Source organism: Pogona vitticeps, chromosome 2 (assembly GCF_051106095.1).
Source record: "Pogona vitticeps strain Pit_001003342236 chromosome 2, PviZW2.1, whole genome shotgun sequence".
NCBI classification, from domain to species: Eukaryota; Metazoa; Chordata; class Lepidosauria; order Squamata; family Agamidae; genus Pogona; species Pogona vitticeps.
The window spans coordinates 90,895,690-90,911,266 of record NC_135784.1 but is presented as its reverse complement, the minus strand read 5'-3'; the positions used below and the strand labels follow the sequence as shown (position 1 = coordinate 90,911,266).

Genomic DNA, 15,577 nt, shown 5'->3' with positions numbered 1-15,577 from the left:
TGCTTCATACTTGCAGAACTACATGCAGACAGAGGGAGAGTGAGTTCTTAGTCGTCGTTATGCAAATCCTGTGTCCCATTAGTGGTATATACAACAGAAATGGAGGACCACTATTCCAGGTAAACACACAAATGCAAATGAATAAGCAAATGATATCGGAATACCTTCCATAGCTATTCCTTCAGCCATTTCCTGCTCTTCCTTTTCTCCCTCTTGGTCTGAAATCCCATCCTCCTCTAACAAAGTTTCTTTCACGTGGTCTCCACCATTTACCCAATCACTCACTTCCTGAGTTGGAGGCAACTTCCCTGGTGGTTTCTTCTTCTTTTTGGCTTTTACTTTGAGTTGAGTGCTTCTCTTTTTCTCCAATTCAATGCTCTTCTTACCTAGTAAACAACAAAGAGATTCTGAAAATAGTTGCTCATTTTCAAACAAACATTCTGGGATTATCAACATGCACATCTTATTTGAAAGGCTTATGAAGCATCAGTAAAGTCAGGAGTGCCACACATCTATTACAAGGACGGGGCATGCTTATAATTAATTTTTTGGTTTCCCAAAGACATTTCCCAAAGAGAAATGGGATGGAAGTATGCTGCACTTGATCTTTGAACTCTGCCTACAATCCAAAGGAAGAAGCAAATCATGAAAACTATTTTTCGTCACTCTTGCAAGAGTTCTCCATTGTTTGGGCAACCTAGTGATATCTGCTAGAATCGTCTGTGAAAACATGGAACTAAATTAGGGAAAAGCATCACCACATATTGCAACTCTTTCCCCAGCATCTTGATATCAAAGGATAAGGAATATACCAACCTTGGGGAGGGCAGCTGTGCTCTTGCTTTGTGGGTTTCCATTTATGAACACAAAAGTCATCGGCTCCAGTATAAACGGAGTCCACCTCCACCGGTGACCACTGCACACAGAGCAGCCGGCCCCGGTGCCCTCTGTAATTGTGCAAAGGCTCTTCCTTTAGAACATCCCAAACCTGTAAACAAAACCTCTCATTTAAAAAAGAGAATTCACATTCTACAAGATTTCCTCACCAAAATCAACTCTAGAAGACTGTAGAGTAGTGGCCTGAAGAGGGAAGGCATTCTGGACTACAGTATATCCAGTGGTGGTCCAAATTCTCCTACTACCTCGGGCAGGAGAAGGTGCCTCCATCTTTGCTGCTCCCTGTAGTCCTCATCACTACCTCCTTGCTGTCACTGCCTACGCTGGGGTAGCTCTCTATTGAGTTGTTCTCACCAAAATTGGCTGTTGAAACCATCTCCCTCAACACTCTATGCATGAAGTATGGCTCTGTGAAAGCACTTCTCCGAAGACAGAAATTTGGAAGAAGACCCTCTGGAGGTACACTGTTTGGAAGAAGAAGCTGCCTCAGAGGTGGGTCAGTGCTGACTACAATTCCGATAATCCCTAACTACTGGCCACAATCACTGCAGCTGATGGGAGTAGTGGTCAGAAACATGTGGAAGTGTCTATACTCTGGGTGTACAACACCCAGTTGCATCTTCCCGTGTATACCCTTAATTCCTAATATCAAGACATCAATCTCCCCAAATGGTAAAAGCAAGACCGATACATATTGGTCAAATACCCCAGAAACTGAAATCAAATTGACTTGATTTCAGGTCGTACTTTAGGGCACAGTAAACAATGGATAAGCAAAGCCAACCTAAAACATTAGTCTTTAATCTATATAGGTTTCTGCATATCTGGACCCCAGTTTTTAATTTGATCCCAGTAGTAAACATTTGAAATGTTCCCAAGATGTGTTGTTGTCCAGTTTTTAGGACACTACTCCACCCTAGCTGCAAACACTGCATAGTTGCATAATATTGCTACTTTCTTCAACAAAAGCAAAAGCTAAGTGTAACTTTTGCAGCACCCACATACAGAAATTTACAAATGTAGCTTCCTCTACACACCAAACAAGGCACACAAATACATGTATACTGCACTTGAAAGCACATAGTGCAAGCAGCAAGCTTTCAAAGCACTATGACATGTGGTTCAGACAAACGAACAAACAAGAGACATTCCCAAACCCCACATCTGTGTGATTAGTCAGGAAAGTGGGAAAAGACCCTGAATGAGGAACTACAGCTGTTTTACGACCATACCTGGGCACTGCCATCATAGCAAACAGATACCAGTCTTCCATCATGATGTGGGCTCCAGGATATGCTAGTGATCTTAGCTGTGTGCCCAGCCAAGGTACGAAAGGGCTCAGTTATTGTCACAGGCTTCTCTGGAGAACTCTCTGAAGATGGATCATGATATTAGAGTCAACCAGATAAAATGTCACCAAATGACTCTCACAGAAAAATACTTATATGGTGGAGCACCATAGTTAACTTGGGTTCTACTGAAATTTGGATGCCCACACAGGATCAAAAGGCTCATACACAAGACTGTGCAAACAGAATGCTTCTGTCACAATGATCAGTACTAGATTCCTCACATGCAGCTTCTGACTTGCTTACTTTTCTGAGGATGCTCTAAGACATAGCCAAGTCTTCTGCAACAGTTACTATAACACACATTGGTGCTAGACTTATCAAGAGGTAAGTCCACATTTATGTCAAACCCCTATTGGGCACTATATTGCAACACATGGGAAGAGGAGCATATTGCCACAATTCACAGTGAATGGGTTAATAAATTCCTTTTATCTCATTCACCATCACACAGCCAGCACAGCTAGTGATTAGGGATAATGCCAGTTGCATTCAACTAGGAAGTCGATACATCCACCATCCATGAACTATCAGGATCCAAGTTTACAACTCAGTATACATAAACAACCACAAATCAAGATTTTGATCTGCTATAATAAATTGTAAAATCTATTTCGTTTACTTGTAATATTGCTCCTTTGCTGCACATACATGAGTTAATATACTATTAGAGTGTTACCAAATCAGTTCTATTGTTCCTTTCTTATGCCTATGATAATTTACTGTAGTCCATGAACTTCTCTATTTTCCACCAGCACGAAACTTCAAGAAATTAGATTCACAGAAACAGGAGCTAAACAGGTAAGGTTTCTCAACCATTTATCTTGATATTTTTAAAACAGTAAGCCTGGGCCAGGCAGAGTAGGCTATAAATAAATAAGGACTCAGATGGGGGAGAAGGAAAAGTTCTACAACATTTCAAGTCATGGAGAAGACTGCATGCCAAGAAAAAGGGAGAAGCAGCTTTACCAAAGCATAAACATTAATTACCTAGGATGCTCTTGAGATTATGCACATAAATGACAGCATTGTTTGAGCCAGAAGCTATCATGTAACTCAGTTCTGGCTGCGTCCCATGGTCATGATGCCAGCGAATAGCATTGATGAGTTTGTGGTGCTGCTGGATGGTGCACATTAGTTTCAAGTCCGGAGCCCGAAATATTTCAATTGATCTGAAATGTTAACAAGTGTGGGAAACTATTGTTAATAGTGCATATCATGTAGCATCTGCCATCTATCATTGGGTTCAATACTTACAACTTTTATGAATAGTTAAGACACATGCAGTCTAAATGACACCGCAAGGTGTTGTTAATCTAAACCACAAATGGATGCTTCTGAACCCCTTGTGGAGATTGCAGAACATACAATTCTGAGACTACTGTGACTCGCTCTTCCCATATTGGACTATGACTTAGAGGGACAGTCAAACACTTGGGTGTCCCAAGCCCCATGTCCCATTGACTTTGCAGAAATAAATTGCTCAGATCTGGTCTGACATGGATGCTGTAGTTGTTTCAAGTCCTGCGAATGCAACTGTGGCCCCTAGTTGCCTTGTGTTAATGGATGAGTTTCAGTTTCTGCAGCCTGATGATGTGGTCAGGACCCTTGGGAAGGTGAAGACTACCACATGCCTGCTGAATCCTTGCCCTTCCGGAGTCGTAAAAGCTGCCAGAAAGAGACTGGTCGATTGGGGAAAAGGAGTGGTGAACGCCTCCTTGCAACAAGGTAGGATTCCCCGAATGCTTAAAGAAGGCAATACTAAGTGTTGTTTAAAAAGCCCTCTTTGGACCCCACAATACTGAATAATTACTAACCAGTATCTATATCCCATTCCTGGGGAAGGTGCTAGAGCAGGTTGTGGCCTCTCAGCTCCAGAGGTTCTTGGATGAGACAGATTATTTAGATCCATTTCAATCTGACTTCAGGCCTGGTTATGAGACAGAGACAACTTTGGCTGCCTTGGTAGATGACCTACACCAGGAATTAGATAAGAGATTTGTGCCCCTCTTGGTTTTGCTGGACCTCACAGGAGCTTTCGATATTGATCATAGTATCCTCCTGTCCTGATTCTCTGGAATGAGCCTTGGTGACACAGTTTTACAGTGGCTCCAGTCCTTCCTGGAGGAGACAACTCAGAAGGTGGTGCTGAGGGAATTCCTGTTTGACACCCTGGCCGCTGACCTGCGGGGACCCCTGAGGTTTTGTTTTGTCTCCTCTGTTATTTAACATCTACATGAAGCAACTAGGAGACATCATCCAGAGCTTTGGGATTTGCTATCATCAATATGTGGATGACACCCAACTCTGCCTCTCCTTGCCACCTAAATCCAAGGAAGCAGCTCCAGCTCTAGATCACTGTCTGGTATCAGTAATGGACTGGATGAGGGTCAATAAAGTGAAACTTAATTTAGACAAGACAGAGGTGCTTCTGGTCAGTTGAAACAGATCAAGGAATAGGGATGAATGGTTGTTGTGGGTTTTTCGGGCTCTTTGGCCATGTTCTGAAGGTTGTTCTTCCTAACGTTTTGTCAGTCTCTGTGGCCGGCATCTTCAGAGGACAGAACTTTGTCCTCTGAAGATGCCGGCCACAGAGACTGGCGAAACGTTAGGAAGAACAACCTTCAGAACACAGCCAAAGAGCCCAAAAAACCCACAACAACCATTAGATCCCGGCCGTGAAAGCCTTCACGAATACAATAGGGATGAAGCCTGTACTGGATGGGGTTACACTCCCATTAAAAAAAAATAGGTGCACAGCTTGGGCATGCTCCTAGATGCATCTCTGAACCTGGATGCCCAGGTCTCAGTGGTGGCCAGGAGTGCATTTGAACAATTAAAACTACTGCACCAGCTACATCTATTCCTCAAGAGATCTGTTCACCCTAGTTACTTCCTGGCTGGATTACTGTAATGCACTCTATGTGGGGCTGCTGATGAAAAGTGTTAACAAACTTCAGCAGATCCAAAATGCTGCAGCCAGATTTCTGACTGGGGCTGGTTACAAGGATCACATAACCCCCACTCCACCCCGACCCGTTACAGCAGCTGCACTGACTGCTGATCAGTTTCTGGGCATATTTCAAAGTGCTGGTTTTGACCTATAAATCCCTAAAAGGCCTGAGTCCATGCTATCTCAAAGACTGTATCTCCCATTATGAGCTGGCTCATTTGTTAAGATCATCAGATGCTTTTCTCTTGGTCTCGACACAGGAAAAAAGCCTTCTGTTGCTTCTCTCAGATGTTGGAACTCCCTCCCACAGGAAGCCAGGTTGGCCCCATCTTTGCTGTCCTTCCACAAGCAAGCAAAGTCCTTTCTCCTCTGGCAATCCTTTCCTCAGTAAACCAGCTACCTGTGTTTGATTTTTAGATGGATTGTTATGCATTACTGCTTTGACTGGATTTTTAGTACTCCTTGGATTTTCTATTTTTGTGCTTTCAATTTCTCAGAGTGGTATTTAAAAAATATTTGTATGCTTATTGTTCTTAGCTTTAACTATGATATTAACCACCATTGTATACTCGTTTTCAACTTTAAATACAGTGGTGCCTCGCTTAGCGATCGCTCCGTTTAGCGATGAAATCGCTTAGTGACGCTGCTTTTGCGATTGCAAAAGCGATCGCTTTGCGATGTTCTCTATGGGGAAATTTCGCACAGCCCATTTTCGCACAGCTGATCGGCGGTTTCAAAATGGCCGCTGGGAAAAAAACATGGCCACCCGCTGTGTTTAGGGACAGATTTCTCGCTTTAGAGGCACCGAAAATGGCGGTGCTGAGGATCTTCACTCAACGGTGAGTTTTAAGCCCATAGGAACGCATTGAAGGGGTTTCAATGTGTTTCTATGGGCTTTTTAATATCGCATAGTGACATTTTCATTCTGCAGCGATTTTTGCGGAACGAATTAATGTCGCTAAATAAAGCACCACTGTACTATTTTTCAAGGATGTATGCTGCCTTGGGCTTAGGATCGTGCTCACAGCCCACAAACTAAATTGTAAGAAAATACAGAGTGCCTCGTTTAGCCATGAATTCGCATAACTATGGGTTTTCTTAGAAAATAATATGCACCATTTAACGATGTTTCCTATGGGCGATTTTCGCTTAGCAAAGTTTGGGACCATGCTTCGCATAGCGAATGCGTTTTTAGGTCCCCTGTTTCACATAGCGATGTTTGTTTTTTCATTTTAAAAAGTGTCTTTAAATGGTCAAAAACGGTTCTAAATGCTTGGATTTGTTAGAGCACCTTCTAAAACGGGTGCAAACTTAATTTGGCTTTGATCTGACTTTTCGTTAAATTTTGCTGAATTTTTTTCTCCCCCATAGGAAACAATGGAGCCGTCAAAATTTGATAGCTCCATTGTTTCCTATGGGGGAGAAAAAGAATTCACAAAAAATTAACGAAAAGTCAGCAGCTGTTTTAAATGCTTGGGTTCCTTAGAGGACCTTCTAAATCATGTGCAAGCTATGTTTGGCTTTGTTCTGAGTCTTCGGTAATTTTTTGTGAATTTTTCCCTCCCCCATAGGAAATAATGGAGCTGTCAAATTTTGACAGCTGTCAAAAGTTGGTGGGGGAGAAAAAAATTCTGCAAAAATTAACGAAAAGTCAGATCAAAGCCAAATTAGGTTTGCACCCGTTTTAGAAGGTGCAGAAGCTATTCTCAGCATTTAAAACCATTTTTGACCCTTTTATGACACACTTAAATTTGCAAACATTGACTTCGCTAAACCATTGAAAAGCATTGAAAAGGCTTCAATGCATTCCAATGGGGGAAACATTGTATCGCATAACGATGTTTCCAATGGGTTTTTTCGCTTAAGGACGGTAATCTGTTCCTATTAGAACGGATTAACCAGTTTTCAATGCATCTCTATGGGAAAACGCGTTTCGCATAACGATGTTTCCCATAGCGATGTGTTTTTTTGGAACCAATTAACATCGTTATGCGAGGCACCACTGTAGATGGTGAGAGAATGAAAGGGATAGGTTAACCTATCACATTTTGAATGTTAACTGGTTAGTGGCATTCTGAGTCAACTAAAATGTGGGTCCAACTCAATATCTGTGCCTATTCTTTTAGTTTATGCTGTCAAGTAGTATTTTGTAATGCTGACACACTGTGAAGGACTATAGCAGAGTTCTCTGGGTGTTTAATGTCCTCTGAGTTTACCTTGCTTTATGCCAACCTGTACATATGAAATAGTAGAACACCATGTACATACAACACTAAACTGAAATCAACTGAAATGGGAAGCAAAACTTCTAAATTCCTGGTAGCCTTTTGGGAGTGAAAAAAAAGGAACCATGCAAGTTCCAGGCTAGCAACAATTCATTAAATGTTAAGACCATGGCTCACTACAAAACTGAGATTGTTAACTTTTTGAACACAACACAATTTTTATTGCTTGCTGCTTTAGGTCAGTGGTTCTTAACCTTTGTTACTCGGATGTTTTTGAACTGCAACTCCCAGAAACCCCAGCCAGCACAGTTGGTGGTGAAGGCTTCTGGGAGTTGCAGTCCAAAACTCCTGAGTAACCCAAGGTTAAGACCCAGTGTTTTAGGTCTTCTACTAAAACAAGTTTCCTATTCTTTTCTTTCAATGTATGATCACATTCTGTCACCAACTGAAACAAATGAGCATTACATTTACTAGCTGCTGCTATTACATGGCCAGGAAACTACTTCTCCCTTCCAAAAGGTAGAACTATCACAGATTTAAAACAAATAAAATAAAACAAGGCAGGGGTAAGTACACTAAGTTTTCTTCATGCTGACTGACCACTGTTCCTCCTGCAAATGACAACCTAGCATTCAGTTAAAATTTTTGCACATACCCATCTTCATTACCAATAGCCAAGGTGCTGCCATCAGGCTTCCAGCTGATCTCTGTGTGTGCTGGTAATTTGTACTAAAAAGAAAGAAGATGAAAACCATGGAAACTTAATAGTTCTGAAATCTATGTTCACAGGTTCTCTAAAAATACATGATAAAAGGATAAAAAGACAGCAGAGGATAACAAGGAGGCATCAAAAAGCATCCTATCATGTATAATTCAAAGACACTATGTGGCAAGTCTTCTGACCACTCTTACTGGTAAGAAAAAACAAACCACAGTATAATCAAAGATAAAACATAGAAGGGCTGCAAATTGTTATCTGGCCCTTCCACAAATTTCCTTGAATAGATCAGTGCAATTGCACAGTCAAAGACTCATCTGAAAGCAGTCAGGGCAATAATAATCATCCGCAGGAGCACCAGCTATTTCATTCTCCTGAAATCATTTATTTCTGTTTTTCACTTTGTAGCTAGACTGAATTTATCCGAACTATCTGGGAGAGGGAGCCCAAAACAGCCTCCATGAGAAATTACAGAGTCTGAACCATGCATCTCACTATATGAATGCACATGAGAAGAATACAGTATGGCTATTGGAACATCTCCACGGAAGTAAATATAACAACTAGAACAGAATTAAGAAACATTCTGAAGACGTGGAATAGAATCTCTACTACATTCCAACTCTGACACTCCTTGCTCCCTGCTTATCCCAGAAAGAAGATGCACATCATCCTTTTGAAATTAAATGTGCGTGTTTGAGACAAAGAAAAAAATAAAGACCAGCCAACATCTGGTAGATCTTTAATCCAAATCTAACTCCATTGTTCTGTTAAGTTTTACTGTGCCAATAATTTATTCATGTGTAACAAGAATGGCTGGCAATTTTACCAAAAGAGATTTAATAAGGCATCCTGTCATAAGGAGAGGGGATTCAATGTGAGATAGATGTGTTCAGAATTCAGTCTGTTTACAGGTTTTAAAACACCATGTTTCAACAGAAGACTGAGAATTTCAAATGTTTTAAATTTACTAAAGATTTAGAGTCATAGCAAGGATAGCAGCTAAATATGGCAGTCAACTGAGTGTGGGCTTTAATTCCTCCACAAGCACACTCTCACTATTATCTTACTCTTGTTGCCCTCTTGTGGTTATTATACTGCAGTAACAGAAGATACCATTGGCAAATTCTTCCATTTAGATCTTTACTCTAGACCTAGCCCTCTACAAGTGCAAAATTTTCTTTACCTCCTCCTACTAACAAATACTTGGCCATTTCCTTCTATTGTGGCTGCATAATTTTGCTTCAGCTTTACTTTATCCTATTTTCTTCAACCCATTCTTATAGGCAACAGACTGAAACATGGAGACCAACATACCCTCTAATTTTCAGCCACACTAAGTGGGGCTCCGCCTCTCATGAGCATCTGTGCACGCAACTCTGCCCCCGCCCCCCGGCATGCTGGGTTCCATTGCAACTGGAACCTCCAACAATTGCTGCGCAGAAAAGAGAGCTGCACAGAGGGAAGTGGAGTCATGAGCACCCACACATGCTCCCGACTTAGTGGGAACCTTCATGGAGACCTATGCTGTTCCAATTTAATCACCAAGTAAGGACTCATTGCTGGTTCTCCCATTAAGAAGAATGGGGTAACTGCCTGAGACAGAAGATTACAGTGGTGCCCCGCATGACGATAATCCATCCCGTGAAAATCGCTGTTTAGCGAAATCATCATCATGCGAAAACCCTTTCCCCATTGGAATGCATTGAAACCCGGTTTAATGCATTCCAATGGGGAAAGTATCTCATCGTCCAGTGAAGATTGCCCATAGGGAAGCCATTTTGCGAGCACTGATGAGCTGTAAAAATAGCTGCCCTGCGAAACATGGGTCCGGAAAACACAGGGCAGCCATTTTGCGGAGCCGAAAAAAAGCATCGTCTTGTGAACACGGACCTAATCGACGTCCAGCAAAAATCCCCCATTGGAATGACTGTTTTGCGAATCACTATAGCAATCGCAAAAAGTCATTGTTATGCGGATTCATCGTTTAGCAAGGTACCACTGTATAGTGAAAGCTTGGGGCAGCAGCCTACCATTCAGCCTGAGTTCCTGGCCATCTCCTTTTCTTAGCGGACAGGATGAAGTGCACCATACAGCCTGTCTTCAGCCTCATAAACCAACCTGCAGCCCTCAGATGTGGAGACGGTAACATCTAGTTACTTAGAGCTAATGTCAGAGCCAACTGCCAAGTCCAGCTCGTTTCTATATGTAAAATGGGGGGACGCACCTGAAAAATATACTGGACTGACCCTGATTGGACCAATTGATGTAATACTGTGCTCTACTTCCAAGACATGCTGTTCCTCTTAAAATTAGAAGTTTAAAGCTACACATTTCAGGAGCCCAGAAATTCTTCTACATCCTGTCTCTCTTCAGCTACTTTATATTAAACTCCCTATCCTTTAACTTCGCAACCAGGCTGAGCTTCTTTCCTGGTTACGGTCTGCCTTGTTTGAAATTTGAATGAGAACTAAAAAGACAAGTTGTATTTCCTAGCAAAAGCTGGGCTGCAAATGGCCCAGTTCCTTGAGGAGCCATCCACATTACCCAATGCTTCAAATCTGCAAGCATCAGGGATCTCTCTGTCACAACTGCAATACAACAGATATGGAGAATATGCGTAAGTCTGATCCATGACTTTTACATTCACAGCAGGGAAAAGGAATAATCTAAGGCTATCCTGTTTTGGACACATCTTGAAAAGAGAAGAATCAGTGGAAAGGACAGTAACACTGCTAAAAGGTGAAAGCAGGAAGAAAATAGGAAGATAAGAGATACATTGATCCAGTAAATAAAGCTGCGCCCTTGAGTCTGCAAGACGTGAGCAATCTGTGAATAGAAATCACTAATTCACAGGACCATAATAAACCAGAAGCAACTGGACAGCATGTCAAAACATGGATGCTTGCTCACTTTGACCGAGTTGGTTTCTCGAATGACTTTGTTGATGTCATGAGCTTCTCCACTAAGTTTCCAAGGGTTGTGCTGGAAGACAATTCCTTCTCCCGCACAGCTGTATAGGGTTACCGAAGGCCTATCACCATCTCCTCCTGCAAGAGAAAAATGCATCATGCTAGCTCCTCTTTTCACAAGTGTACACTCTCAATATTAGTGTCAAAGATTTACCAACTGGTCTACAAAAAGATATATTAAGCCTGAAGCTCTGGTGGTACGTATAATATGGTTCTGTCACTCTTTAAACATTTATGTGTTGCATAATATAACCCAAGAAACAAACCCCATGTCACGAATTATAGAGAGCCAGAGATCTCCTTGTCACTTATGGACTTCGCACAGGCACATTGGTCTCAAACTTGTATGTCCTATACTTGCACACCATAATATTCCCGATACAGTCAAACCAAAAATCTCAAGTAGCCTTTATGTGCAATAAAACTAAGAGCCCTCAAGTGAATTAATAAGTTTTCTACTCTTATTTATGCAGGCAAATACAAAATACCCAAAATGATACGGAAGTATTATTCCAGCCTGTGAACTGCTTTAGTTAGGAAGGATTTAGACAGGTACATGTTCACTATTAGTCTGTGTTGTCTGACTACTAGAACTAAAATCAGGTTTAGCTTTCCACAACATATGCACAGTGTGAATGAGACTGAAACTACATGTGTGCAGATGGTTGAGATGTAGCACTTCTAGTGCATCTACAATATGAAGCCATAAGCAACATCAAATGAGCTGAAATGTTTGAGAAGATCCAAGGAATATAAGTGTTTTAAAGTGCCCAAGCATTTAGCCCTTGGACCTCAGATCTTTTACTAAGGATCAGATGTGGTTCTCACAGAAAAAAACTATACCCAAATCCCTTGAGAAAGATTCAGCCGGATGGACAAATGGTTCACCAAATTCCTCATGAACAAAGGTGATCTCTTTTACTAGAGAGCACCAATGCATGGCAATATTTAGAAAAGGAGCCCATGAATCTTACTCCAGCAAAGGAAAAAAAATCATCCTCTTCTACAGGTTTCTCATAATTTTGAAATCAGCTCAGTGAATTCAGCAGTGGCAGGGAGCGTTTACAAACTTGCAGGACATTCCCAGCCTTTCCAATACATTGTTTGTGGGCTGGATCGTACTTTCTCTTAGAGCAGTGCTTCCCAACCTTGGGTAACCCAGATATTCTTGTACTACAACTCCCAGAAATCCTGGTCAGCACAGCCAGTGGTGATGGCATGTGGGAGGTTTTGTCCAAGAGCATCTGGGGACCCAAGGTTGGGGACCATTGTCTTAGAGCATTTTAAGAAAACCATTTGTACCAATAAAAACAGCTTCATCTACCATAGACATGATTCCCAACACTCACCAAAAGACAGTGGAGGAACAGGAGGTCCCCATGCTAATGTATACACAGTTTTCTTGTGGAAGGTACTGGAGATCTGTGGGGGCCTAATGAGCATATGTGAGAGAATGGGTGTCATCTTTCAAGAAACTATATTGATCACACATTGTCTAATGTAAAATACAAGAAATTGAAGAGAAAAAATTACTAACACAAACAGATGAAGAAATAATTAAACCGGACCAGAAGCCAGAGAGCAGAACACCTGCACTTTTCACAACCCTCTGCATTCGTTCACTTCAAGTTCTAAGACAAGACTATTGATAACTCATTTGCAGGTGAACTTTCCTATATCTTCTCCTGGGACAGGGAATATCAGTACAATTAGAACTTCCCAAGATCAACTTTATGCATACTTTTCACTTTGAAAGGGACATACCTGGATACACAAAATACATTCAAATTAGGAAAACAAGGGGGCTGAATTTGTTGTTAAAGCCCATATGAAAATAAACCACTCATTTCCCAATCTTTGGACTATAAAGGAAAAAAAAGACCTCATGGTATGTGGCTCACATTAATGTCAACACTCCTGGCAGGCAATCTACAACTATGAACTGATGGAACAATCTGGATTCTGATTAGGGTAACACTCAAAACAAACTATAAGGATAGCTGAGGAAGCAATGTGTTTTCTGGAAACTCTTAAATTAGAACATTTTTCAGAAAGTTTCCCCACTACTTTAGATAAACTATGATCTGATGTAGCACATTTGCCTTACAAGTAATAAGTCAGCCCCCAACATTATGCCATCTTGATTTTATGCAGTTTAAAACTATGTCCAACAGTTTAATGTGGCTTAAATATTACTGGAAATCATACTGCAATCTTTACTTGGAAATTATATCCATGTTTACATGACTTCTCAATAGTATATGCTGCTAACATTTAAAGGAGAAAAAGAAGCTGCGGAAAACTGTTTACATTTTTGGCATTACATCCAACAAGGTCTGTAATTATGCTCTTCACATTACTTGAGAGGAACATTACTTTCTGATATTATAAATTAATACTATGTTCTTTACTGTGGTTTACAAAATCAGAACCATATCTTACTTGCTAGAGTAAGTGTCATAGATACCAACTTTCCCATCATCTGTTCCAAAGGCTAAACAGCCTTCCTTTGTTGGGTGCCAAGACAACTGTAAACAACAGGAAAAGCCATAAGGGTTAAATTCTTTTTGGATACCGATTTTAGGTAATGACTTTTCTGACTATAGACATAAAAACTAGCTGGCACAGTTGTGGAAAGCTTCTTGGTACGGTGGATTTGATTTTAAAATTGGATTTTTTAATTATTTAGATTTTAAAAAATTAGAATTTAAATCATGATTTAAATCAATTATTTTTAATTGATTTTTATTCACCCTGCTTGACATGGTCAATAATGCAATACAATCTCGAGCAACATGTAGTGCCAATTTCAAAGAAACAAGAGTGCATCACCTTCTAACCCCTTGCAACAACAACAAAAACTGAGCTGCAGTCCAGAAGTGGACTTCCCAATAAGGATTACTTTTCCAGTCGAAACTGCTGATGGTATAACAAGCAGAAACATTAGCCACTGCCACCTGGCATAGCAGTTACTTATTGATGGCACAATAAAATCTAATTATGCTTGGTCAAGTCAGAGTTCAAAATTATCACTTTTATAACTCTGAACACTGCTCCAGTTTGTGACCTTGTTATGCATACAAAGCACCTCCGATGGCTGTTTATTCATTGTTAACAGAATTTCTGGTTGCTACAAACATTTTTCTTTCATTAATTTAATCTGAATCCAAACTGTGCAACTGTAACTGGATAGGAATGGTATCTATGAAAGCAAAATCAGAGTTATCTTATCATGGCAATGGGTGATCTCAGGAGGGCCAAGGGCCTTTGTTCAGATTTGCTAGGACTCCAGGGCATCACTACCACGGGAGCAGGACTAAGTGAGGAGACTGTGGTGTGCGTTTTTAAAAAAATGAAAATGCAGTGGTTATGTGCTTAAAGTCTACCAAATAGATTTTTGTTGACTGAAAAAAACAGGTTTAACAAAAAACTTTTTTAAAAAACTGAAAGGGTGCCCTCGTGCCCTCTAGGGGCCATACATATATACTTTTTTAATATATAGAGGATGTCTGTTGGGGACTTCCAAAACTTGGGAAAATCGTCCCCCCACATACCTTACAGGGAACAAGGGATTTGTTCAGCAAAGTTGTTTTTAAATCAAAACAGATGCAGCCTTAGGACCCACAGCTGCTGGGGTAGGGAAGCAGGATCATCCCCCTATCTTACCAGGAGACATAGTGTAAGTGGCAACCTAGGATTAGAACTGTTAAGTAATTCAGTGGTTTAGGTATCTGTCTGCAGAGCCAGAGGTTGGAGTTAGATTTGCCATTGTGTCTCTTTGGCAAGGGCTGTACTTGACTATCCATAGGGTTCCTTCCAGCTCTGCAGTTCTATGATGATAATGACATACAATATAGTAAGCATTTACAGGTCACTGTCAGTTCTGGGAATCAAAATGACTAAGCACTGAAAAATCCAGAAGTAAGGTGCACACTTACAGCTGTGATCTTGGATTTAATGCCCTGCCAGAAGGTTTTTACATCATATTGGTTGTTAATGGACAAGGTGTTCCACACCCTGAGCATGCTGTCTCCAACTCCTACAGCAAGACAGCCTGTGTCCACAGGGGAAAAGGCCAGACTGTAAACAAATCCCCCAAGAGAGGGTACTGTCCAGCAGCAATTTAAAGTTGTCATGTCCCAACATTTTACCTGAAGAGAGACAGAAAACTGTTAAGGAAATTTCCATGAGAATATAGTGAAACAAAAACAACTGACAGATTTAAGAGTAACCAAGTTTGTCTACAAAGTCTCCCTCCACAGGTATACTATTTTCAAAATCGGAGCACTGCTGTTAAGAAGGGGATTCCAACATGAGCGATCTATGCCCCAGAATTTAACCTCTCTATCCACAAAATAGAAGTGAAGCTGAGTTTATTTGAGACACAGAAATACGTAAATTACTAAACCTTCATTCATTTCTTCTATGAAACGGGATTTTTAAAAACACCAGATAATCATAAA

At 40.9% G+C, this 15,577-nt stretch overlaps 1 protein-coding gene across 1 annotated transcript in view; it reads right to left on the bottom strand.

The window, feature by feature from the left end:
* The window catches only part of GEMIN5 (gem nuclear organelle associated protein 5), a 39,904-nt gene that overhangs the window by 17,272 nt on the left and 7,055 nt on the right, over nucleotides 1-15,577 (bottom strand). Inside the window, exons 8-16 of the mRNA XM_072990020.2 lie at nucleotides 15,053-15,265; nucleotides 13,557-13,642; nucleotides 12,464-12,546; nucleotides 11,056-11,192; nucleotides 8,080-8,153; nucleotides 3,237-3,418; nucleotides 2,130-2,269; nucleotides 817-988; nucleotides 165-386 (exon numbers count right to left, since the gene is read on the bottom strand). Of these exons, the coding sequence (XP_072846121.2) occupies nucleotides 165-386; nucleotides 817-988; nucleotides 2,130-2,269; nucleotides 3,237-3,418; nucleotides 8,080-8,153; nucleotides 11,056-11,192; nucleotides 12,464-12,546; nucleotides 13,557-13,642; nucleotides 15,053-15,265 (1,309 nt within the window). The remainder of the gene's footprint in view (nucleotides 1-164; nucleotides 387-816; nucleotides 989-2,129; nucleotides 2,270-3,236; nucleotides 3,419-8,079; nucleotides 8,154-11,055; nucleotides 11,193-12,463; nucleotides 12,547-13,556; nucleotides 13,643-15,052; nucleotides 15,266-15,577) is intronic.